Raw genomic sequence first — 21,613 nt, 5'->3', positions numbered from 1 at the left:
GAGAGATAAAATGAGAGCGAGAACAAGGGAGATAGAAAGAGAGCGAGAGACAGATGATAAGAGTGACAGAAAAGGGCGAAAGAGTGTGAAAGAGAAAAAGAGATAGAGAGGGAGGGAGTGGGCACAATAGTGGAAGAAAGGGTGAAAAAAAGGAAAAAGAGAAAAAAGAGAGAAAGTCAATGGGATGAAAAATATCGATTTTTCTTCCAAAATCGTTGCAGTTCTAAAACAACAGGACATCGTTTACTGTTGAATACGTCAAATTTATTGAAACAGCCATTGCCATCAACGAACTTCCAGATCCACACCACCAACACGACTCATTTTCAGTTCCCATGAACAGAAACTAAAACAGACCAGGAATTTGATACGTATGGTTTCAAAATGAAAGATTAGCAACTGCTGGAGTCAGAGGTACAGGTCCGAGCGTCCCGGATGCAGAAGTACGCCGCCAGTTCCTGGCACAGCCGATCGGCCCAAGTTCCATCTGTATACGCCGACGGTAATTGTAAGCAAACGGTGACGAAAAAAAATCAAAAAATGGTATTTCCCATACCGAATGCAAACAGTTGAACGCAGCTGGTGATGTTGATGTTGGGCTGGGTGGGGCCGAAAGCAAAGAAATCCAGTTGGGAACCGTCGGTCCAGAAGAACTGATTCTCCTGGAAAATATCATTCCGGTCCAACGTCTCATTACGAGAAAAAACATACCGTTACTTCGACTATAGCAGAACACTTTACCACGATGGGATCGTGCAATCCGATCCAAGCGGTGGCGTTGACGTTGAACTGTCGAAGGAGTGTCCCGAGTATCACGTTCTCCACGTTGTTGTGGATAGAGGCCAGGTTCCCTCCGAGGATTTTACAGACACCCTGAAACGAAAAACCCAGAAAATAATTGCGTTTATAAGGAAAGCAAACAACCACAGATACAGGATTCACGAGCAAAATACCGGACAGGACGGGACAGACGGGATCGATACCAGATCCTGGATACACGAGCAGGATACCGGACAGGACGCGATTGATCCCGGATACAGGATGCATGAGCAAGATACCGGACAGAACGGGACAGATGGGATCGATACGGATACTGGATGCACGAGCAGGATACCGGACAGGACAGGACAGACGGGATCGGTACCAGATACTGGACACACGAGCAACCGGACAGGACAGTTGGGATCGATACCAGATCCAGGATACATGAGGAGATACTGGACAGGACGGGATTGATACCGGATACAGGATGCACGAGCAAGATACCGGACAGGACGGGACAGACGGGATTGATAACAGATACTGGATACACCAGCAGGATACCAGACAGGACAGTTGGAATCTATACCAGATCCAGGATACATGAGGAGATACTGGACAGGACGGGGTTGATACTGGATACAGGATGCACGAGCAAGATATTGGACAGGATGGGACAGACGGGATTGATAACAGATACTGGATACACCAGCAGGATACCGGACAGGACAATTGGGATCGATACCAGATCCAGGATACATGAGGAGATACTGGACAGGACGGGATTGATATTGGATACAGGATGCACGAGCAAGATACCGGACAGGACGGGACAGACGGGATTGATACCCGATACAGGATTCACGAGCAAGATACCGGACAGGACGGGACAGACGGGATCGATACGGGGCGTACCTCAGCATCCGTAAACGTCCTGAATTCCCTTTTGAGGACGTAGCATTGAGCGCCCAGACGAACCCAGCCAATCGGACAGCCGTCGTATTCTAGTTGGTGGGTTTCGATATAAAATCAGACGTTCGGAATTTGGAATTGGGAAGACATTACCGTACTTACTTTCGCAACTGGAAAACGGACTCCCCTGTGGAGGAAAATTTCAACCAATCAGAATGCAGAATACATAAAATCTTGAATATTTCGACTTACCGCGGACAATACTCCGGTGACGCCGCAGAGGAGGAAAAACAAGCGAATAGGGAACACCATCTGCGAGATTTCGAAAAAGGCGATTTAATTTCGGTGTCGTTGACCTGGAAAGGATCAAAGACGCGAAGTTACCTTTGCAGTTGCCGGGATTTCTGCTGGAGACGACGACGGCGGCAAAAGCTTTTATAGTGTTTTCCTGACACGGGTGTCATTGTTGATAGTACTGGTCATTCCGGACTTGAGTGACAACGGAAATATTCCTGAAAATATTCCTTTATTGAAGCACAATCATCCAAGACACACCCACTTTTAAAAATAACCCATTCCTGAACTTGGTCGTTAGCCAACCGTTTTTTGGAGTTTGAGACAAAATGAGAGGATTCTTTCTAAAGTTCATATATTTTCGAACTAGTTCATTTACTTCGGTGGTTATTTAGAGAAAGTTTATTTGATTTGAAATTAAAAACCTTAAAAGAGTTTAAGCATTGTTAAGCTAGCTGGTTTCATTTTAGCAATTAGCATTAACGTTAAATGCTGTGTGAGCACTAATAAAATGTCTTATTTCATATTAAATGGTTATTTTACAAAAAATATTTAATATTAAACGAGCTAGCTTGGCAGTTGCTATTAGCAATTGAGTATAAACTTTAAATGAAAGTATAGCGCTGTAAAAAATGCACGAGGGAGAATATGCAAACTCCACCGAGGAGGCTGCGGGAGCCACACTTGAACACTGGACCTCTGCATTGTGGGGGTGCAAGCTAACCACCCAGCCGCCGTGCCAACTGTATTTTAGTATTATCATCGTTATTATCACTACTATCATTACTAATATTATTACTACTACTACTTACTACTACTACTACCGTAGACCAGTGTTTTTCTATTTTGTTTTTGGATTTCCTGCCTTAGTTCCTCCTGTGTAGAATCGAAGATGAAATGGGGACGAAACTTCGTTTCAGTATTATTTATTTTAATCATGAATTATAACACATTACAAATAAAAAGGTCTTTCTTGCAAATATTGTCTATTCCGACTTTTATTTGTAATGTCTTTTTTTTTCTTTTTAGTATTTTATGTCATGTTTATGGCGAAGTGCCACGTCAAATCCTGTTGTAAAGCATGTTCACCTAAGTTGTTGTTATCAATGACAATAAAGTTCATTCTCATATCAATGGATATGTTTTGCCCTGAGAGGTAGAGACAGAGTGAAATAGAAACACAGTGAGAAGTAGGCACACAATGAGAGAGAGAGAGAGAGAGAGAGAGAGAGAGAGAGAGAGAGAGAGAGAGACACAAAGACACAAAGAGAGAGAGAGACCCAGCGAGAGATAGAGAGATAAAGGAACAGAGAGAGACACAGAGAGACACAGAGAGAGACAGAGAGTGAGAGTGAGAGAGAGAGAGAGAGAGAGAGAGAGAGAGAGAGAGAGAGAGGGACAGACAGAGAGAGAGAGAGACCCAGAGCCCCAAAAGAGAGAAAGACACAGCAAGAAATAGGAAGATAGAGACACAGGGTTAGAAAGAGAGAGAGAAAGAGAGAGAGAGAGAGAGAGAGAGAGAGAGAGAGAGAGAGAGAGAGACATAGAGAGTGACACATAGAGAGAGACCGAGACAGAGAGAGAGCGAGAAAGAGAGGGAGACACAAAGAAGGTGAGGGACAGACAAACACACACAGAAAGAAAATGACACGGCAAGAGATAGAGAGATAGAGACAGAGAGAGAGAGAGATGCAGTGAGAGAGACAGAGGGAGACTGAGAGAGACACAGACACAGACACAATGAGAGAGTGACAGAAAGATAGAGACACAGAGAGATAGAGAGAGACACAGAGAGAGGGAGAGAGAGAAAGAGAGAGAGAGAGAGAGAGATGGAGAGAGAGAGGAACAGACACTGAGAGAGAGATAGACACACAGTGAGAGAGAGAGAGAGAGAGAGAGAGAGAGAGAGAGAGAGAGAGAGAGACCTAGAGACACAGAGAGAGAAAGACACGGCAAGATATAGAGAGACCGAGACACAGAGAGAGAGCTGCAGAGAGAAAGACAGAGGGGGGCAGAGAGAGACACAGAGAGGGTGACCAAAAGGAAGAGATAGAAAGAACAATAGAGAAAGAAAGAGAGAGAGAGAGAGAGAGAGAGAGAGAGAGAGACAGACCTAGAGACACAGAGAGAGAAAGACACAGCAAGATATAGAGAGACAGAGACACAGAGAGAGAGCTGCAGAGAGAAAGATAGAGGGGGGCAGAGAGAGACACAGACACAGAAACAATGAGAGAGAGAGAGAGAGAGAGAGAGAGAGAGAGAGAGAGAGAGAGAGAGAGAGAGAGAGAGAGAGAGAGAGAGAGAGAGACACAGAGAGGGTGACCAAAAGGAAGAGATAGAAAGAACAATAGAGAAAGAAAGAGAGAGAGAGGGAGAGAGAGAGAGGAAGAGTGAAAGAGAGAGACACACCGATAGCAGGGTCAGCCATGCGAAGCAACTACCTGCTTATCGGAAGCAATAGGGATTCTGTGTCTTGCCCAAGGACACTTTAAATTATAACACGGAGGAGCCAGGAATCAAACCTGTGACCTCTTGATCCCGATGCGTTCCAAAAACACAAAGACTCTTTGCTTGAAAAATAACACAAAATCATGCATGATTTTTTTCAAAAACCTTTCAACCTTTCAGTTTGCGGTCATGTAATCACACGATTTTGGTCCTGTAGACGTTCACTAAACGTCATCCCTCTCAGTCCCGACGATAATATCTTCTTTTTTTAGAAAGAAATCCGCTCTGTCTTTACTTATCCGTATATTCGCTTCTCTCACACATTCCTTCATTATCTACTCGCCGTATGGGACCACACACACACTGCTGGAGGCAGGAAGCGACACTTGGAAATGGGGGCTTCCTCGATGTGTGGACAAACTTTAATCGAGCTGTTTATTGGGATGAATACCGGCTAACACGTTATATATAATAATTTAGCGTGTGTTTGATAAAGGGAAAATATAGTTTCTCTAAATAAACCCGAGAGGACGCTGCAACGTGACTGCTGTTTGTGCTAGCAATAATTGATCGAGAAAATAAAGAACTTTATTGCAAATTCCACACCGCGACAACTTTGCTCCGAATATGAAGTCTTGGCCAATGGTTGAGTGAATATTAGGCAACAAGTCTACGTTTGTTCCTCTGGTGGCCAAAAAACAAAAGAGGTTGATCTCAAAGAGGAACAAAGACGAGGAATTTGGATTCAAACCTCTGCTTACAAGGAAGGGGAGTTCAAAGTTAGGTTCTATTCTTTTTCTGTCTCTCTTACCATCTCTCTCTCTCTTCCTCTTGTCTCACTTGTTCTCTCTATCTTTTTATCTCTCATTCGCCTTTTTTTTCACCCTTTCTTTCTGTATTGTGCTCTCTCCTTCTCTCACGCTTTCTTTCTCTATGGTGATTTCTCTCTTTCTCTCTCTTTTATGCCTTTTTCTGTCTCCCCTACCATCTCTATTTCACTCTTTAACTCTCTTCTCCCTCTATCTTTTCATTTTTTTCTCTCTTTCTCCTATTATTCTTCCTGTGTTTCTACATTGTGGTCTTTCTCTGTTTCTTCTCTCTTTTTCACCCTTTCTTTCTATATTGTGCTCTCCCTTTCTCCTTCTCTCTCTCTTTCTCTCTATTGTGCTCTCTCTATTTCTCTCTCTTTCTTCCTTTTTGTGTCTCTCTTACCATCTATCTACTGCTCTCTTACTCTTTTTTTCTTAACCCTCTCTCTTTCTCTCTTTTTTCTCTCTTTCACCCTTTCTATATTATGCTTTCTCTGTCTCTCTCTCTCTCTCATTCTCTCTATTGTGCTCTCTCAATTTCTCTCTCTCTCTTTCTTCCTTTTTCTGTCTCTCTTACCATCTCTTTCTATTGTTCTCTTACTCTCTCTCTCTTATCCCCTCTCTTCCTCTCTTTATTCTCTTTCTCATTTTTTAACCCTTTCTTTTCATCTTGTGCTCTCTCTCTCTCTCTCTCTCACACACACACTCTCTATTGTGCTCTCTCTATTTCTCTCTCTTTCACTCTTTCTCACTTTTATGTCTCTCTTACTCTGTCTCCCTTGTTCTCTCATGTTATCTTTCTCTACTTCCTTTCCCCCATCTCTCTCCCTTTCTCTCTCTCTCTCTCTCTCTCTGTCATGCTTTCTCTCTCTTTCGATGTCTCTATTTCTCTCTCAATTTCTCCCTTTTTCTGCCTCTCATACCATCCGTCTCTCGCTCTCTTACTGTCTCCCTTGTTCTCTCACGCTATCTTTCTTTACTTCCTTTTTGCCCATCTCTCTCTCTCTCTTTCTAACTCTCTCTGTTGTGCTTTCTTGTTCTCTCTCTCTAATGTGGTCACTCAATTTCTCTCTCACTTTTTCCCTCTTTCTGTCTCTTACCATCTGTCTCTCGCTCTCTAAGTCTTTCTCCCTTGTTCTCTCTCTCATGTTATCTTTCTCTACTTCTCTTTCTCACTCTCTCTATTGTGCTTTCTCGTTCTCTCTCTCAATTTCTCTCTCACTTTCTCACTCTTTCTGTCTCTTACCGTCTGTCTCTCGCTCTCTAACTCTTTCTCCCTTGTTCTCTCTCTCATGTTATCTTTCTCTGCCTTCTTTTTGCCCATCTCTCTTTCTCTATTTCTCACTCTCTCTATTGTGCTTACTCGTTCTCTCTCTCCAATATGCTCTCTCAATTTCTCTCTCACTTTCTCCCTCTTTCTGTCTCTTACCGTCTGTCTCCTGCTCTCTAACTTTCTCCCTTGTTCTCTCTCTCATGTTATCTTTCTCTACTTCCTTTTTGCTCATCTCTTTCTCTCTCTTTCTCACTCTGTCTATTGTGCTATCTCGTTCTCTCTCTAATGTGCTCTCTCATTTTCTCTCTCGCTTTCTTCCTCTTTCTGTCTCTCTTACCGTCTGTCTCTCGCTCTCTAAGTCTTTCTCCCTTGTTCTCTCTCTCATGTTATCTTTCTCTACATCCCCCCCTCTTTCTCTTCATCTCTTGACATAATAGTCCGGTCCCGTAAAATTTGTTTTTCTAACATGTGGCCCCCAGTTTAAATGAATTCGACACCCCTGTCCTGAGATTCATACCTGGTCACGGCACTGAAATGACTTGATGATTTCCAAGATGCCAGAACCAATTTCATGGTGACGCATGGTCCATTCTAGCAAAGTTATTTCAAGGCAATGAAAAGATTGTTAGTCGGAATTGAAAGCAATCTAAAAAAAAGGGGTGTGGGGGGGTCAAGTTGTGTTGTCTTTAAAAAAAATCCCTTTTACCATCACGTGTCGACACGCTCAACTCTTGACTCCGAAAAAGCAGAGGGCAAACAAAATGGACGCGCTTTGATTTCCCATAAAACCCGTTTGGCAACAACCACGGAAGCGCTAATAAAGGTTTTACTTTTGTTAGTTTACGATTGCTCCATCGGTGTTACGACACCCCGGGCCACGTTTTGCCAGGTCTTGACACGAGACTCGATATCCGATTACTCCGCTCAGTCGTAAAAATCCTCAATTGCGGTAACCAGGAAGAGGAAAAAATACCCATAATTGCCCGTTCCATCGGAAAATAAACAATATGAACGGTAGGGAGGACTTGTATAGAATACATGTAACAGCGTTACGTCATTAGAGTTCTAAAAAGAAAGTAATCTGTATTCCGTTACAGTTACAGAAAATAAGGACCTAATCGAATTACAGGTCAATTTAATGAAAATAGAAATAACAGTTTTATTCACGATTTTTTTGTATATGTAACTTTTGTTTTATTGAAATTCATGCTGAAATATGTGTAAAGTTTTCTCTCAACATGCACAGTAATGTGATTGATGTTGTCAAGCTGTTTGGATTTATTTTCGTTTTATTTCTGTTGTGCTAAAATGTTAATTCTCCTTGTAGGGATCAAAGCCAGCAGAGAAGCTAATGTTGTGACTCATTTCATTTGCAGGTAAATTGTACCCGTTTTTATACTTATTATTGTTATTATTTCTATTTTCTCATATAAGTAAAAAGGATGATGTTGATTAAAATTCAGACTAAAGAAAAATATGTTGAATTCATAGTAAACGTTAAAAAAACACTATACGATCTGTTGTTAAAAGTATCTTGTTAAAATGGATGTAAAAATGTATTGTGATATTCTAAAATATCTCATCTCATCTCATTAGCTGCACCGCTTATCCTCAGTAGGGTCGCGGGGGTGCTGGAGCCCATCCCAGCAATCATCGGGCAGTGGGCAGGGGACACCCTGAACTGGTTGCCAGCCAATCGCAGGGCACACAGGGACAGACAACTCACTCGCTCATTCACACCTAGGGACAATTTGGACCGGCCAATTCACCTGAAATGCATGTTTTTGGAACGTGGGAGGAAACCGGAGTGCCCGGAGGAAACCCACGCAAGCACGGGGAGAACATACAAACTCCGCACAGGAAGTCTGGAGCTGGATTTGAACCCACGCAGGAGGTTCCCATGACTTGAACTGTGCCGCACATGCGTTAACCACTGCGCCGCCGTGCTACCCATTCTAAAATATATTTTATGTAAATTGAAAAGTAGGCTCTTTGATGTGCTTTTGGGCAGTGTACAGAGAGAGCTGCCAATGAGATCAAAGCCAGCAGAGAAGCTAATGTTGTGACTCATTTCATTTGCAGAAACTGTTATAAAAACCTCATCATCCAGTCCAGCGTGAATGTGGATCTTTGGTGGGACAGGTACACCGCGGTAACGTATACATAATGCGCTAATAGACGAATTCCGCCATCATTTCAATCAATAGCACGAGAGAGATGAGGTTTACACATGAAAAATCTATTACGCAGATGCACTACTGCATGTTTGTCAGAGTAAATTGATGATAAAAGCACTTTTTTTTGTCTATATTTTATTTCTCCTTAAATGTAGAACTTGTTTTTGGCAAGAACCGGAACAGGAAGAGGACCCAGATGCGTGATGTTTCTCACACAAGCGTCCTTCAACATCTGCAAAAAGCTCCTACAAATGTTATATGAGACTCTTGTGGCAAGCGCCCTCTTCTATGCGGCAGCGCCAAGAAGAAGGATGCCTCTCGTCTTAATAAACTGGTGAGGAAAGCGAGCTCTGTTGTGGGCACAGAGCTGGACAGCCTGACAACAGTAGCTGAGAGACGGGCACTGAAAAAGCTGCGGTCAATCATGGACCATTCATCACATCCACTACACAGCATCATCTCCAAACGGAAGAGCAGCTTCAGCGACAGACTGCTGTCACAGTCTTGTTCCACGGACAGACTGAGGAGATCATTTCTTCCTCATGCCATGAGGCTCTTTAACTCCACCCGGGGAAGTAAAAGCCCACATTCAACCACATCCGCTCATTGCATATAAACCTGTTTTTATTACAGTGTGCATTTTATTTAGCACTATCTAAATACTCAAAATCAACACGTTACATTGGGTATTTATGTATTATATTCCTTTTCCTTTATTATTGTTTTATTTTCAACACAAGGATACTGCTGGAACTGTGAATTTCCCTACGGGGATGAATAAAGTACAGTGCATCCGGAAAGTATTCACTTTTTCCACATTTTGTTATGTTACAGTCTCATTCCAAATTGTATTAATTTAATCTCTTATCTCAAAATTCTACACCAAATACTCCATTATGACAATGTGAAAAAGTTTTTTTTTTTTTACTTTTTTTGAATTTATTAAAAATAGAAAACTAAGAAATCACATTTACATAAGTATTCACAGCCTTTACTAATACTAATACTTTGTTGATCCACCTTTGGCAGCAAATACAGCCTCAAGTCTTTTTGAATATGATCCCACAAGTTTAGTACACCTATCTTTAGGCAGTTTGCCCATTCTTCTTTGCAATAAGTCTCAAGCTCAATCAGGTTGGATGGGAGACGTTTGTGCATAGCCATTTTCAGATCTCTCCAGAGATGTTCGATCGGATTCCATTCTGGACTCGGCTGGGCCACTCCAGGACATTCACGGAGTGGTTCTGAAGCCAATCTTTTGAGATCTTGGCTGTGTGCTTTGGGTCGTTGTCCTGCTGAAAAATGAACCTTCGCCCCAGCCTGAGGTCAAGAGCGCTCTGGAGCAGGTTATCATCTAGGATATCTCTATATATTGCTGCATTCATTTTTCCTTCTATCCTGACAAGTCTGCCAGTTCCTGCTGCTGAAAAACATCCCCACAGCATGATGCTGCCACCACCATGCTTCACTGTAGGGATGGTATTGGCCTGGTGATGAGCGGTGCCTGGTTTCCTCCAAACATGGCGCCTGGCATTCACACCAAATAGTTCAATCTTTGTCTCATCAGACCAGAGAATTTTGTTTCTCATGGTCTGAGAGTCATTCAGGTGCTTTTTGGCAAATTCCAGACGGGCTTCCATGTTCCTTTTACTAGGGAGTGGCTTTTGTCTGGCCACTCTACCATACAGGCCTGATTGGTGGATTGCTGCAGAGATGGTTGTCCTTCTGGAAGGCTCTTCTCTCTCCACAGAGGAACGCTGGAGCTCTGACAGAGTGACCGTCGGGTTCCTGGTCACCTCCCTGACTAAGGCCCTTCTTCCCCGATCGCTCAGTTTAGAAGGCCGGCCGGCTCTAGGAAGAGTCCTGGTAGTTCCAAATGTCTTCCATTTACGAATAATGGAGGCCACTGTGCTCATTGGGACCTTCAAAGCAGCAGAAATTTTTCTGTATCCTTCCCCAGATTTGTGCCTCAAGACAATCCTGTCTCGCAGGTCTACAGACAGTTCTTTTGACTTCATGCTTGGTGTTTGTGCTCTGACATGCACACTCAACTGTGAGACCTTATATAGACAGGTGTGTGCCTTTCCAAATCATGTCCAATCAACTGAATTTACTGCAGGTGGACTCCAATTTAGCTGTAGAAAGATCTCAAGGATGATCAGTGGAAAAAAGATGCACCTGAGCTCAATTTTGAGCTTCATGGCAAAGGCTGTGAATACTTATGTAAATGTCATTTCTTAGTTTTCTATTTTTAATAAAAAAAAGAAAAAAACATTTTCACATCGTCATAATGGAGTATTTTGTGTAGAATTTTGAGATAAGAGATTAAATTAATACAATTTGGAATGAGGCTGTAACATAACAAAATGTGGAAAAAGTGAAGCGCTGTGAATACTATCTATCTATCTATCTATTTTCCGGGAAATGGGGCAGTCATGCATGTTAACCCAAACGCCAGGGATTCAGCCATCGTTGGGCGGAAGAAGAAAGACGGAAGTCTGGCGTGGAACGACAGGAAGCCAGAGACCAACAAGATCGATAACAATTGCACGAGCAGATATCGGACGGATGGGGTCAATAGCAGACAGGACGGGACAGACAGGATTGATGTCAGGCACTGGAGACTGGAGTCCGATCATCAGAACGAGATAGACGGAAACGATATCAGACACTGGAGATCGAAATCAAACAGGACGAACTAGACGGGAACGCTACCAGACACTGGAGATCGATATCAAACAGAACAACATAGCCGGGAACGACACTGAGGACGATACCGGACAGGAAACACAAGCAGGAAACGGACAGAGTCAAAACCCACGTCTTGTGGGTGCAGAGGTTCGTAGACTGACTGACAAAGGGTGAGTGAGAGCACTGAGCTTAAATAGGAGGGAAGCCAGTCAACGAGCCGCAGCTGGCGCCAAATGGGCGGGGCCAATTGGGCGCCATGGGCAAACGTGACAGTTTTGTTAAATTGGCCCACGCCAGCGTTTTCATGAGGCCGCTGACACGTGCGTTTTAGGCACTAGGTAGCAAAGTTGCCCGCTTAAATGTTCAGGGATATTTAGTAAAATTGATTATCTTTTTTTTGATAGTTTGCAGTTAATTTTTGATCGAAATCACTGTATTATTATATTGTGCCTAATAAATTTTGAATACCTTAAAGTGGTTTGTCATCCCCACTTCACACAAGTAAAAAACACTAGGTGTTTGAAACAATATAGTTTTTAATGTACTTTTAATGCAAACAAAAACAGAGCATATCTTGTCTGTAAAAGAGAACGTTTTAGTTTTGCTCGATAAACTATACTATGTGGTTTAAATTAGAAGTACTACAAACAAACTACTCAACCTTGATTTCCTCCGATTCTTTTTCAAGGTTACCTTGTTCATTTCTCATCTCATCTCATTAGCTGCACCGCTTATCCTCAGTAGGGTTGCGGGGGGGGTGCTGGAGCCCATCCCAGCAATCATCGGGCAGTGGGCAGGGGACACCCTGAACTGGTTGCCAGCCAATCGCAGGGCACAGACAACTCGCTCGCTCATTCACACCTAGGGACAATTTGGACCGGCCAATCCACCTGAAATGCATGTCTTTGGAATGTGGGAGGAAACCAGAGTGCCCGGAGGAAACCCACGCAAGCACTGGGAGAACATACAAACTCCGCACAGGAAGTCCGGTAGCTGGATTTGAACCCACACAGGAGGTTCCCAAGACCTTAGAACAGTGCCGCACAGGCGCTAACCACTGCGCCGCCGTGCTGCCCTAGTTAAATTCATAATGAAATTCACACGGAGGCAGATTTAATTTCATTAAATTTATAATGAAATTAAATCTGCCCCCGTGTGAAAATGTCGGCTTCCTTGTTCATCTTTTCCATCAAGAAACGAGTGCGCATAAATTGTTGGGTGAACGTAGGTTGTGTTTGGTTAATGGAGTCGGATAACTCATTTGGTAAACGTTACATTTTGATATTTAATTCCCAACACCCTGAAAACTGACAAAATACACGACACATTAAGTGACAAAATGTCAAAAACGCATGAATCTATGAATAAATTGCATTTATGTTATATATGTAGGTAGTACGCGATGTATTTATATGTTTGTTTATTTATACGGCATACATATGTATTTATTCACACATCGATTTCACATATGACGAGATTGGTCCTCTAAACATTTGCGGTGATCCTGAACAGGAAAAAGGAAACGATAATCGTCCGATTCCTGGGAAAATAAACAAAGTGAGGTTTCCGAGCGCGTGCCGGTCACGTCTTTGGTTTGACTCGGGTTTTGTTGACATTGACCAGCTGAGCGAGTTCAAGCTCTTCTTATCTCGACCAAACGCTATCGACGCACAAACACAACACGGGAAGCACGTGCCCTAATGCAAATAAAGGGAGTCCAATTCGGTGTGGCGTTTAATGACCTGCCATACAGAATGATTTGGGATTTCTTTGTTATTCGGTACCTGTCAACCTCCACGGCTCCATGCCCTTACAAAATGTCGTATTTTCCCTTACAAAATACAAAATAATCTTACACCATATTTTTTTTCAAACGTGTTTATTTATGTAGTTTAACATGTTATATTATACATGTGGTTCGTTATATCATATATGTTGTTAATTCATATTTTGTTGTGAGATACTGAGTTGCTCGACATGAAGGAGGTTTATTATAAAAAAAGTTCAAAAATGAAGTCGCTTGGACGTTCACTGTAGAAGGAAATAATACATGCAAAAAGAATTCAGTAGAATAATACATTTTCTTATTCAAATTATGAATTTATTTTCTGCATGAAATTATTGTTGGTAATATACTGATTAAAGGCATAACCACAAACCTGTCTTTTTTCATTTTCTCCTTTTATACTTCCTTTTTTTCTTAACTTCTTTATACAACAATAATGATTCGTAATATAATGCATCAAAACGAGTGAGCCGTTTGAGAGCCGGCTCTCTTTAATGAGTTGAGCCGAAAAAGCCGGTTCTCTAAAAAGAGACTGACTTCCTTTCACTACATAACTACCAGGGTTGGGTAGGGTTACTTTAACTGGATTACTTTCAATTTCTTTTGGATTACTCCAATACCAAATATGCTAATAAAAGACAAAAGAAACTAAATGTGAATAAAATTATGACTCACAACACATGGTAAGCTTTGTCTCCTGGCTTTGATCTCTTTGGCCTCTGGCAAAACTAACATAAAATGTGACAGAAACAAAATGAAAATAAATCCAAACGGCTTGCCAACATCATTTTTGCCATTCAATGTATTACGTTACTCGCAAGCCTGCACAAAATTTTGTTTTTTTATTCATATTTAGTTTCTTTTGTCTTTTATTAGCATATTTGGTATTGGAGTAATCCAGTTAAGGTAACCCTACCCAACCCTGATAACTACCACATGAAATCCAAGGCAGCAGATGCATGCGCACAGTAGCATCAAACCGCTCGCTTCATTTGCAACAAAAAAAAAAACTATACAGAGATAGAGGCTACCGCGGCGAACTCGTTTGACTTGATTGATTTGCCGATTCGTGATAATCGGGGAATACCGGATGGTACCTATAATTTGCGTTTTTCCGAACAGATTTTCTTGTACGTCGTACACTTCTTAAAATGCATAATAAATTTACTTTTTACGGCAAAAACGTACAGGTTGACAGGTATGTTATTCTGGCCATGAAAGAGTCAGAGATCGTGTTATGAGTGATTCAATCTGGCCCATTTTTTCTCCAAAGAACTCAAACCTTACAAATCTGGCAATATCTACCACAAAACTGTGTTAAGACGATGTAATAACAGTTTAGAATGAAAAACTGACTTGGATATTTCAGGATTATAATGAGGTAGTGACTGAAACTGAACACGTAAGATAACATAAACTGGAAGTAGGAACTGTTACAAATAAATACAAAACTGTTTTTTTAAACTTACTCTCTCAGTTGTCCATTTATTGTTAGCTGTTTTTCCACCATGACCAGGCGATTTGTGGGACAGCGTGGAAGATAATAAGGCAATTCCTGGAAACAGAGACCACCATCACACAGGACCCATCCGTAACTCAATTCATTGCCCCTTTGACAATCAAAACTAATAAGGTAATGTTCAAAGGATTCCGTTTTTTTCTAATTTGGGAACAAAAAAATGCATTACTTATTATGCCCCTTCTGTGTCATTTCTTGCCTGTGATTGGGCCGTTGCCACACGTGGATGCCCGTGAGATACGATTGTAGGTGTTTCAGAGAATTGCTTGAATTAGATTTGATTTTATGTCATAATTGCTGATTCGGCGCTAACAGCCACGGGATCTGATTGGCTGTTGAACTCTTTTTAAACCCCCGTCTTCCAAGAGGAAGCCGTCAGACCGTCTGCGAACCTATGCTCTCAGCTAAGCGAGCTTTGTACCCTCCGACATGATCCTGCCCTGTTTTCCTGCCTGATACCTGTTGTCGACCCTTTTTCTGGACCCGTTTCTGCGTTTGCTCCTCCGTCCCAACCATCGACCTGTTTCGCCCCGTTTCCTGCCTGATACCTGTTGCCGACCTCTTTTCTGGACCCGTTTCTGTTTTGCTCCCCTGTCCTGGCCATCGACCTGTTTTCTCGCTGTCAACGACTCGACGCAGAGGTGCCACTTCCGCGTTCCTGTTTCCGTGACCGACAATCATCGGATCGTGGATGCAAGCACTGCTCTTTCTAAATAGACGGTAATTTGAATAACACTTGGGAAACGACCCCCGTGGTAATAAGTCGTTACGAGGGATGCTAATCGATAAAAGTCGTTTTAGTGGCCTATTGTTGACTAAGAATATAGTCAATGAGTCTGTTTATACAGTTTTTATACATTTGTTTACGTCTGTTTTCGAAATGTTTTTCTCTTTGCAGTCATGCCTCAAAAATAAAAATGGATGTGAAACTGACGGATGCTGATTTTATGGTAGGCTATGTCACGTCTGGTGTTGTACAGACAAATTTTGATTTTTTTAAAAATTAATAGAATAAAAAAAATATATTTGACCAGACTCACACCAGCACATTAAAAACAAACAAAATTATTTTTATTTTTTTGGGGGGGTGCGAGTAAAATAAAAAAGTGAGATAAGAAATAAAAAAATTAATTAAAAGATTAAAAACGTAATTTAAAAATAATTATATGTAGATATATTTTTTAAGAAAAGGCAGAAGGGGCAGGAGCTCTAGCATCACCTACTGTCTATCTGTGCACACCAAGGGTCTTGCCGTTCAACTTCCCGTCTCCTACTTTTTCCCTCTGGATTATAAATGTTCAGATTCGTTAGTACAAGGTTTAGTTTAATTTTTAGTGTAGTTTAGATTATTTTAGTTTATCTTAGCTCTGTTTTGCTTATTTTAGATTGATTAAGTTTAGAGACTGGAAAGTGGTAGAGTACTCATTTTACTATTTTGATTTTTTTTTTATCATATAAGATTTGCTGTGATTTTTTTTTCTAGTCTCCAAATACGAATTTTGCGTCCGTGATGTGATTCAAGATTGCTTTTTTTCCTCCAAACAATTATTAAATGATCTGATTGGCGGACATGCAAAAAAAAATCTCTTGATCTACTTCAGTCTGGTTGGAAAGTGGAGACATTTAAGTATTTATTTATTTTTTATCATTGAATATGTATATAGCGCTATTTAAAAGTAAGACTGGGCCTAAAAAATTCAGCCCGACCCGACCTGAGTAGCGGGTGTGATAACCCGAACCCGCCCAATCCCGACGGATTATCTTGATTTGATAACCGAGCACGGAATAAACCCGAAGCTTTGATTTGCAGCCAAAGTAAACACGAAGCTTTACTCCGGCCGTGCATACTTCAGCGCCGAATTTTTTGTTTCGGCTGAATTAGGCAGCTTGGGGTACACGAAGGGCCGAGTCCCTCAGATTAAGTGAAAGTGAAACTGAACAAAATGGCACAGACAAGAAAATTAAATCCTGCAGATTACAAGATGCAAATGGTGAAAGATTTGGCCAAAAAGCAGACAGAAGATTTGTAAAGCTTGTAAGCTATTTGCAAGAAGCGGAAATTACATCTGACGTGAAGGAGGCGGAGGGAGGAAGGCGTGCGTCTTTTAACCCAACCATGAGGAGGAAAATTTCTCTGGATTTAGTAATTTGGAGTCAAACTTATAGTTTGGTAAGCATGCTCTGTAGATTCTCCACGAAGGGAAGAAAAAACAAACGGCGGAAAAGAAGCCCGATGGTTGAATTCCAGGTTGGGTTCGGGCAAAATAGTCAAGTCAAGTCATCTTTATTTGTATAGCCCTTAATCACAAAGAGTCTCAAAGGGCTGCAAATATGCATTTTCTATGCAAACTACAAAAAACTAGAAAACAAATAAAACAATCTTCATTCTCGTATTGAAAATGTTGATTGTTCCTTGGTTATCAAAGGTACATTAGTGCCACCTGCTGGACATTCGCATTAACAGCAGATTTGCTTTGCGATTTCTACATTGTCTGAGTCACTTTCGACATAAAAAGGTGCTCTTAAATGCTACACAACGGGGGAAAAATGATAAAATCTACAAATTTGCCTTAATCCTTCTGAAATAAGACTTATAGTTGGTTACTATTTTTTTAGTCTTCCCTTGCCCTCATGTAGGTTTTAGATCAGGGGATGGTGTAATGATAGTCTGTAGTTTGCAGCATCCAATGCAGCCTGGTCATCCTGGAAGGGGGATTACCTCATGTGCGGTCCCTTTTCAAGTTTTTCTTCATTTTCCTTATGTTGAGGTTTCTGAGTTTTTCCTTGCCCTTATGTAGGTTTTAGATCAAGGGATGGTGTCATAATAGTCTGTAGTTTGCACAACATCCAATGCAGCCTGGTCATCCTGGAAGGGGGATTACCTCACGTGCGGTCCCTTCTCAAAGTGTCTTCATTTTCCTCATGTTGAGGTTTTTTAGTTTTTCCTTGCCCTCATGTAGGTTTTAGATCAGGGGATGGTGTCATAATAGTCTGTGGTTTGCAATAATCTGTGGTCTGTGCAGCCCTTTGAGACTCCCTGTGATTAAGGGCTATACTAATAAACATGACTTGACTTGAGTTGTGTGACCTTTTCCACTTGTTAAAAAAAAAGAGATTTTGCAATGACTCATTGTTTAAGAATCATAGTAATCATCCAATCATTTTTAGGGTTGGGGGGCGAACTGTTTGTTCCCTTTTTATTTAGTAACTTGTTTTTCCACACAAAGCGCTATTTTGCCAGGGGTAATATTTGATGGAGACGACACTATGACAAAGATGGGGCCAAGTGGAGTCAAGGAGCACCCTGAGCACGCTGCACTTAGCGTCAGCATGTGTGTCATCCCCCGAAAGGGAACGAAAATATAAAGAAACCTCATTTATACCCACTCCGAAGCGGACCACATGGCTTTGTTTGGGCTTCCTAGTCAATTTAGCGCAATAGAGTGGACTGCCCGGCAACTGCTGGAGTATGAGTACACACCATCGCACTCATGACGGCGTGGTAAGGCGACGAGGGGTTACGGCGCCCTTGCCCGGGTCTAATGAGACGGAGGGCGACAGATGGGCCCCCGGTCATATGAGGGGCCCGTTTGCTATCACGGCCCCGTATTTGCCTATCCACGCTGTCGCGCTCGCTATCGATTGGGCACGCTTCCTTCGCATCTTGCAGCGCTTTCCGTGAGCAGCGTATGTCCCTATACGGTAGGGGTCGGGAACCTTATGGACTCGAAGAACCTTGAAAGCAAAATATTGACATTTTTTAAAGGGGGTTTGGGGGATGCGACACCATATATTTTTAGATCAAATTCAACGAAACTGATAAACCCGCTCTCCAGACAAAAGCTTCAGTAAATTAAATTTCACTGTGTGACGATTGATGATTCGATTAAATCAATGAATTAATATTAATGCCAGAAACCGTTTCCCATATCAAACAAACATAATTGGTTCCTGTGGTGTGTCTTGGGCAAGTACAGCCCGGTGGCACCCATCCTTCACCAGGCCAACATATATTTCCATCTGGTCTCGAACCGGGGACCTTTTGCATGTCGGGCAAATGTGCTAACCACTGTACTACGGAAATAAATACACCACTCAGAATGTGTCCCTCCCCGTTACTTAGTATTGTTAAACGTTATTTTTTGTTGAAAATAACGGTTTTAAAATAAGGTGCAAACGGAGTTCTTTTGTAAAAAAGTTAACAAATACTGCAAAGGAGTAGGATAAGGATGTATTTCGGAAGGATCAATCAATATAGAATTGTCAGGGCCGATACTGATTATTGGTATTAAGAGAATGCCGATAACCGGTGTTTGGAACCGATTATTATTTTCTGTAAAGCTTGAAAACTGCTGCAAGAAATTTTTAATAATGGAAAAAAGAAACAAAGAATATTTGTTATATATTCAAATAAAACTTTAATAGCTCTCTAAAACCTTTACAGTAAAAATAAATTGAATTTCAGCACAACTAATATTTCACTTACACGAGAAACTAAAAGGACAGGAAATAAAGTTTGGCAAATTAATGTTATGATAACAGCTAATAACTCAGACTTCCACCTGAGTATGCTTTTTTATGCTCTCTCAATCACTAACACTTGATTGACAAACTCATGTTATGATAAGAGCTAATATGTCAGTCTTCACCTGAACGTGGTTCTTTAGAACGTGTTAACTACACTTTTTACTGTATTTATAATCACACACACGCTTTTCTACCACGGACTTCTTAAAAGTCTCAATTTTTTGACTCACAGGCATGTTGGGGCTCAGGAGCTAGCAAGGCTGTCAGTGTTTACTCCAGTCTGCCGGTTGTCTTCCTGCTTCAGTGCATGGTCGATTATCCAATCAGAAGCCGTAGGGTTGATAGCATTTGAGACAATAGACAGGAAAGAGGGTGAGAAAAACTAGGCTGTATCTGAGCCTAAATAATCAGCCCGTCGAATAATTAAAAATGCCAATACCGATATTTGTCAATCGGTTGACAGCGAGCATTTGGGTAGGGTGCTATATGTGTGGAAATAAGTCCACCCCTACTGCTCACTCGATCAAATTGCTCTGGGTGCTTAGCTGACTTTTTCGGGTGTTTACAGTTTATTTTGTGTCTTTTCATCATAAAGTGTCTCAACAGTGAACATAGATTGTTTATTGAGCTTTACAAAAAGGATTCCTTAAAGATGTAAACTTTGCCCCCTTCTGAACATTGAGCTTATTGTGTTGCTTCAGCTTTACAGAGAAGAGTCCTGTGGCCCTTGTTTAATCTCCGAGACAGAGATACTCATGAAAAGAGCCATATCTGGCTTGCGAGCCATACCTTTGCAGCCCCTGGTCTATGCCAACAGAATAAATCAAACAGAATGAGGTCATACCAGGCCGACTAATTTATAAAGAATGACTATGAAAGGAAAAAACGTGCGTCTGGGACCCGAGACGACTCAAATTTAGTTTTCATAAAAATAAAAACAAAATGAAGTATACAGGTTAGAATAAATAATCATAATTATTTAATATACTAACAGGTGCAGTAATCTGTCGTTTTTTGGATGGTTGGATTTTAAAAAATACCTGTGATAATCAAAATCCGTGAAGTGGAAACCTTCATTTATTTATTGATTAAATGCTCTCTTATACTTTGAAACCAACAAACTAACCCTACAGGCTCAAACATGTATTTAACAAATAGAATGACTCTACTTCATTTTCTTTTACAACTAACTTCAGTACCGTCAAATTATATTTGAAAAAAATATTGATGCTATATTGCACTACCTTGAATCATTTTTTTTTTACTTCAGATGGTATTTTGTCGCCATCATGTGGACGTTATTGGTAAAACAAAAATGTAGTGTGAAAATGCTTTTAGCTTCCTTATCATCAAGCGAAGTCCAACTTTGTTGGCGATAGAAAGCATCTTTCTCTCCCTTTTGGTGCTTTTGTGGGTCCAAAATGTTTTGTTGACTTTTTAAAAAACTGTGAAAATTAAAAAGTATTCGCGCACATATACTGTAGGTCCATCAAGCAGTTTTACGTATTTGTAAAACTTGGACTGCGAAGTTATTGACACATGGGCAGAAGCAGGTAGAAAAGGGGCGGGGCAACTGTTTAGCCAATCAGAATGCAGAACTCAATGCAAGCTGCAAACCTGTAAAGTATCGAAAGCGTGAAAAATAAACCTTCATACAGCGAGGGATTACTATATTGGTAACAGGTTTTGGGTTCAGCTTTATTCTAAGGCAGGGGTGTCAAACTCATTTTAATTTGGGGGCCACACGATAGAACAAACATTCTGTCGGGGGCCGGACTGGTAGATTAAAGAGAAAGAGAAAGAAATAAAGAAATAAGAGAAAGAAGGAGGGAGTCATTCCTAAGACTTAAAAAGTGGTCGGCGGCGCCCTCTGTTGGCTGCGGCTGCATCGGCTCGCTACAACGGGTCAGGTGCAATCGACATTTCGTTCTGTGTACATTGTTACACAGAATGACAATACAAGGAAATTATTATTATTATTATTATTAAAAGGAGAGAGGGCGGGAAAAAGAAAGAAAAAGAGAGAGAGGGAGAGAGCGTGAGAATAAAAGATAAAAAGTCGTGAGAGAGGCGGGGAAAGAAAGGGAGAGGAAGAAAGAAATCCAAAGAGAAATAGAAAGACAGAAGGAGAGAAAAGAGAAAAGAAAGCGAGAAGGGTATGAAGAGAGAAAAAGACAAGAGAGAAAAGGAAAAAAGGAAGTTAGAGCAAAAGAGGTTAAAAGACACAGAGAGAGAAAGAGACAAAGAGAAACAAAGGAAGAGCAAAAGAGACACAGAGAGTGAAAGAGACAGAGACAGAGTGGGAGAAAAGGGGTGGAAAAGAAAGAGAGAGAGGGAGAGAAATAAATACAAGTACAGTGTCTTTGTGAGAGGCACCTGTCTTTGGCAACATCAAGTTGACATATTTCAACCTGCAGC

General features: G+C 41.3%; 1 protein-coding gene across 3 annotated transcripts; it reads right to left on the bottom strand.

The window, feature by feature from the left end:
• Positions 1-317: 317 nt before the first annotated feature.
• On the bottom strand, positions 318-19,887 carry LOC148347476 (galactose-specific lectin nattectin-like). Of its 3 annotated transcripts, XM_088324082.1 has the most exons (9): positions 19,426-19,887; positions 14,619-14,704; positions 2,056-2,183; positions 1,924-1,983; positions 1,834-1,858; positions 1,675-1,763; positions 742-873; positions 557-662; positions 318-487 (listed from the first exon to the last, which is right to left on the bottom strand). In XM_088324082.1, exons 4-9 carry the CDS (start codon positions 1,981-1,983, stop codon positions 393-395), a joined length of 507 nt encoding a protein of 168 aa, XP_088180208.1. In that variant the 5' UTR covers positions 2,056-2,183; positions 14,619-14,704; positions 19,426-19,887; the 3' UTR covers positions 318-392. The 3 variants fall into 3 exon arrangements, with proteins under 3 accessions (XP_088180208.1, XP_088180207.1, XP_088180209.1); XM_088324081.1 differs by lacking the exon at positions 19,426-19,887 and having other exon boundaries at positions 14,619-14,849; XM_088324083.1 differs by lacking the exons at positions 14,619-14,704; positions 19,426-19,887 and adding an exon at positions 7,013-7,084.
• Positions 19,888-21,613: the final 1,726 nt, after the last annotated feature.

The sequence above is a fragment of the Urocampus carinirostris genome, chromosome 19, assembly GCF_059441175.1.
Source record: "Urocampus carinirostris isolate Australia breed hairy pipefish chromosome 19, RoL_Ucar_1.0, whole genome shotgun sequence".
NCBI classification, from domain to species: domain Eukaryota; kingdom Metazoa; phylum Chordata; class Actinopteri; order Syngnathiformes; family Syngnathidae; genus Urocampus; species Urocampus carinirostris.
The sequence above is the reverse complement of the archived record's forward strand: the minus strand, read 5'-3'. Positions and strand labels throughout refer to the sequence as shown.

Excerpts from the sequence above, each read along its gene's own strand:
- LOC148347476 (XM_088324082.1), bottom strand. The coding sequence starts at position 1,983 with ATGGTGTTCCCTATTCGCTTGTTTTTCCTCCTCTGCGGCGTCACCGGA. Across the intron at positions 1,764-1,833 it reads TCCGTTTTCCAGTTGCGAAA|AATACGACGGCTGTCCGATT; the intron begins GTAAGTACGGTA and ends CCCACCAACTAG. Across the intron at positions 488-556 it reads CGTTCAACTGTTTGCATTCG|ATGGAACTTGGGCCGATCGG; the intron begins GTATGGGAAATA and ends CGGCGTATACAG.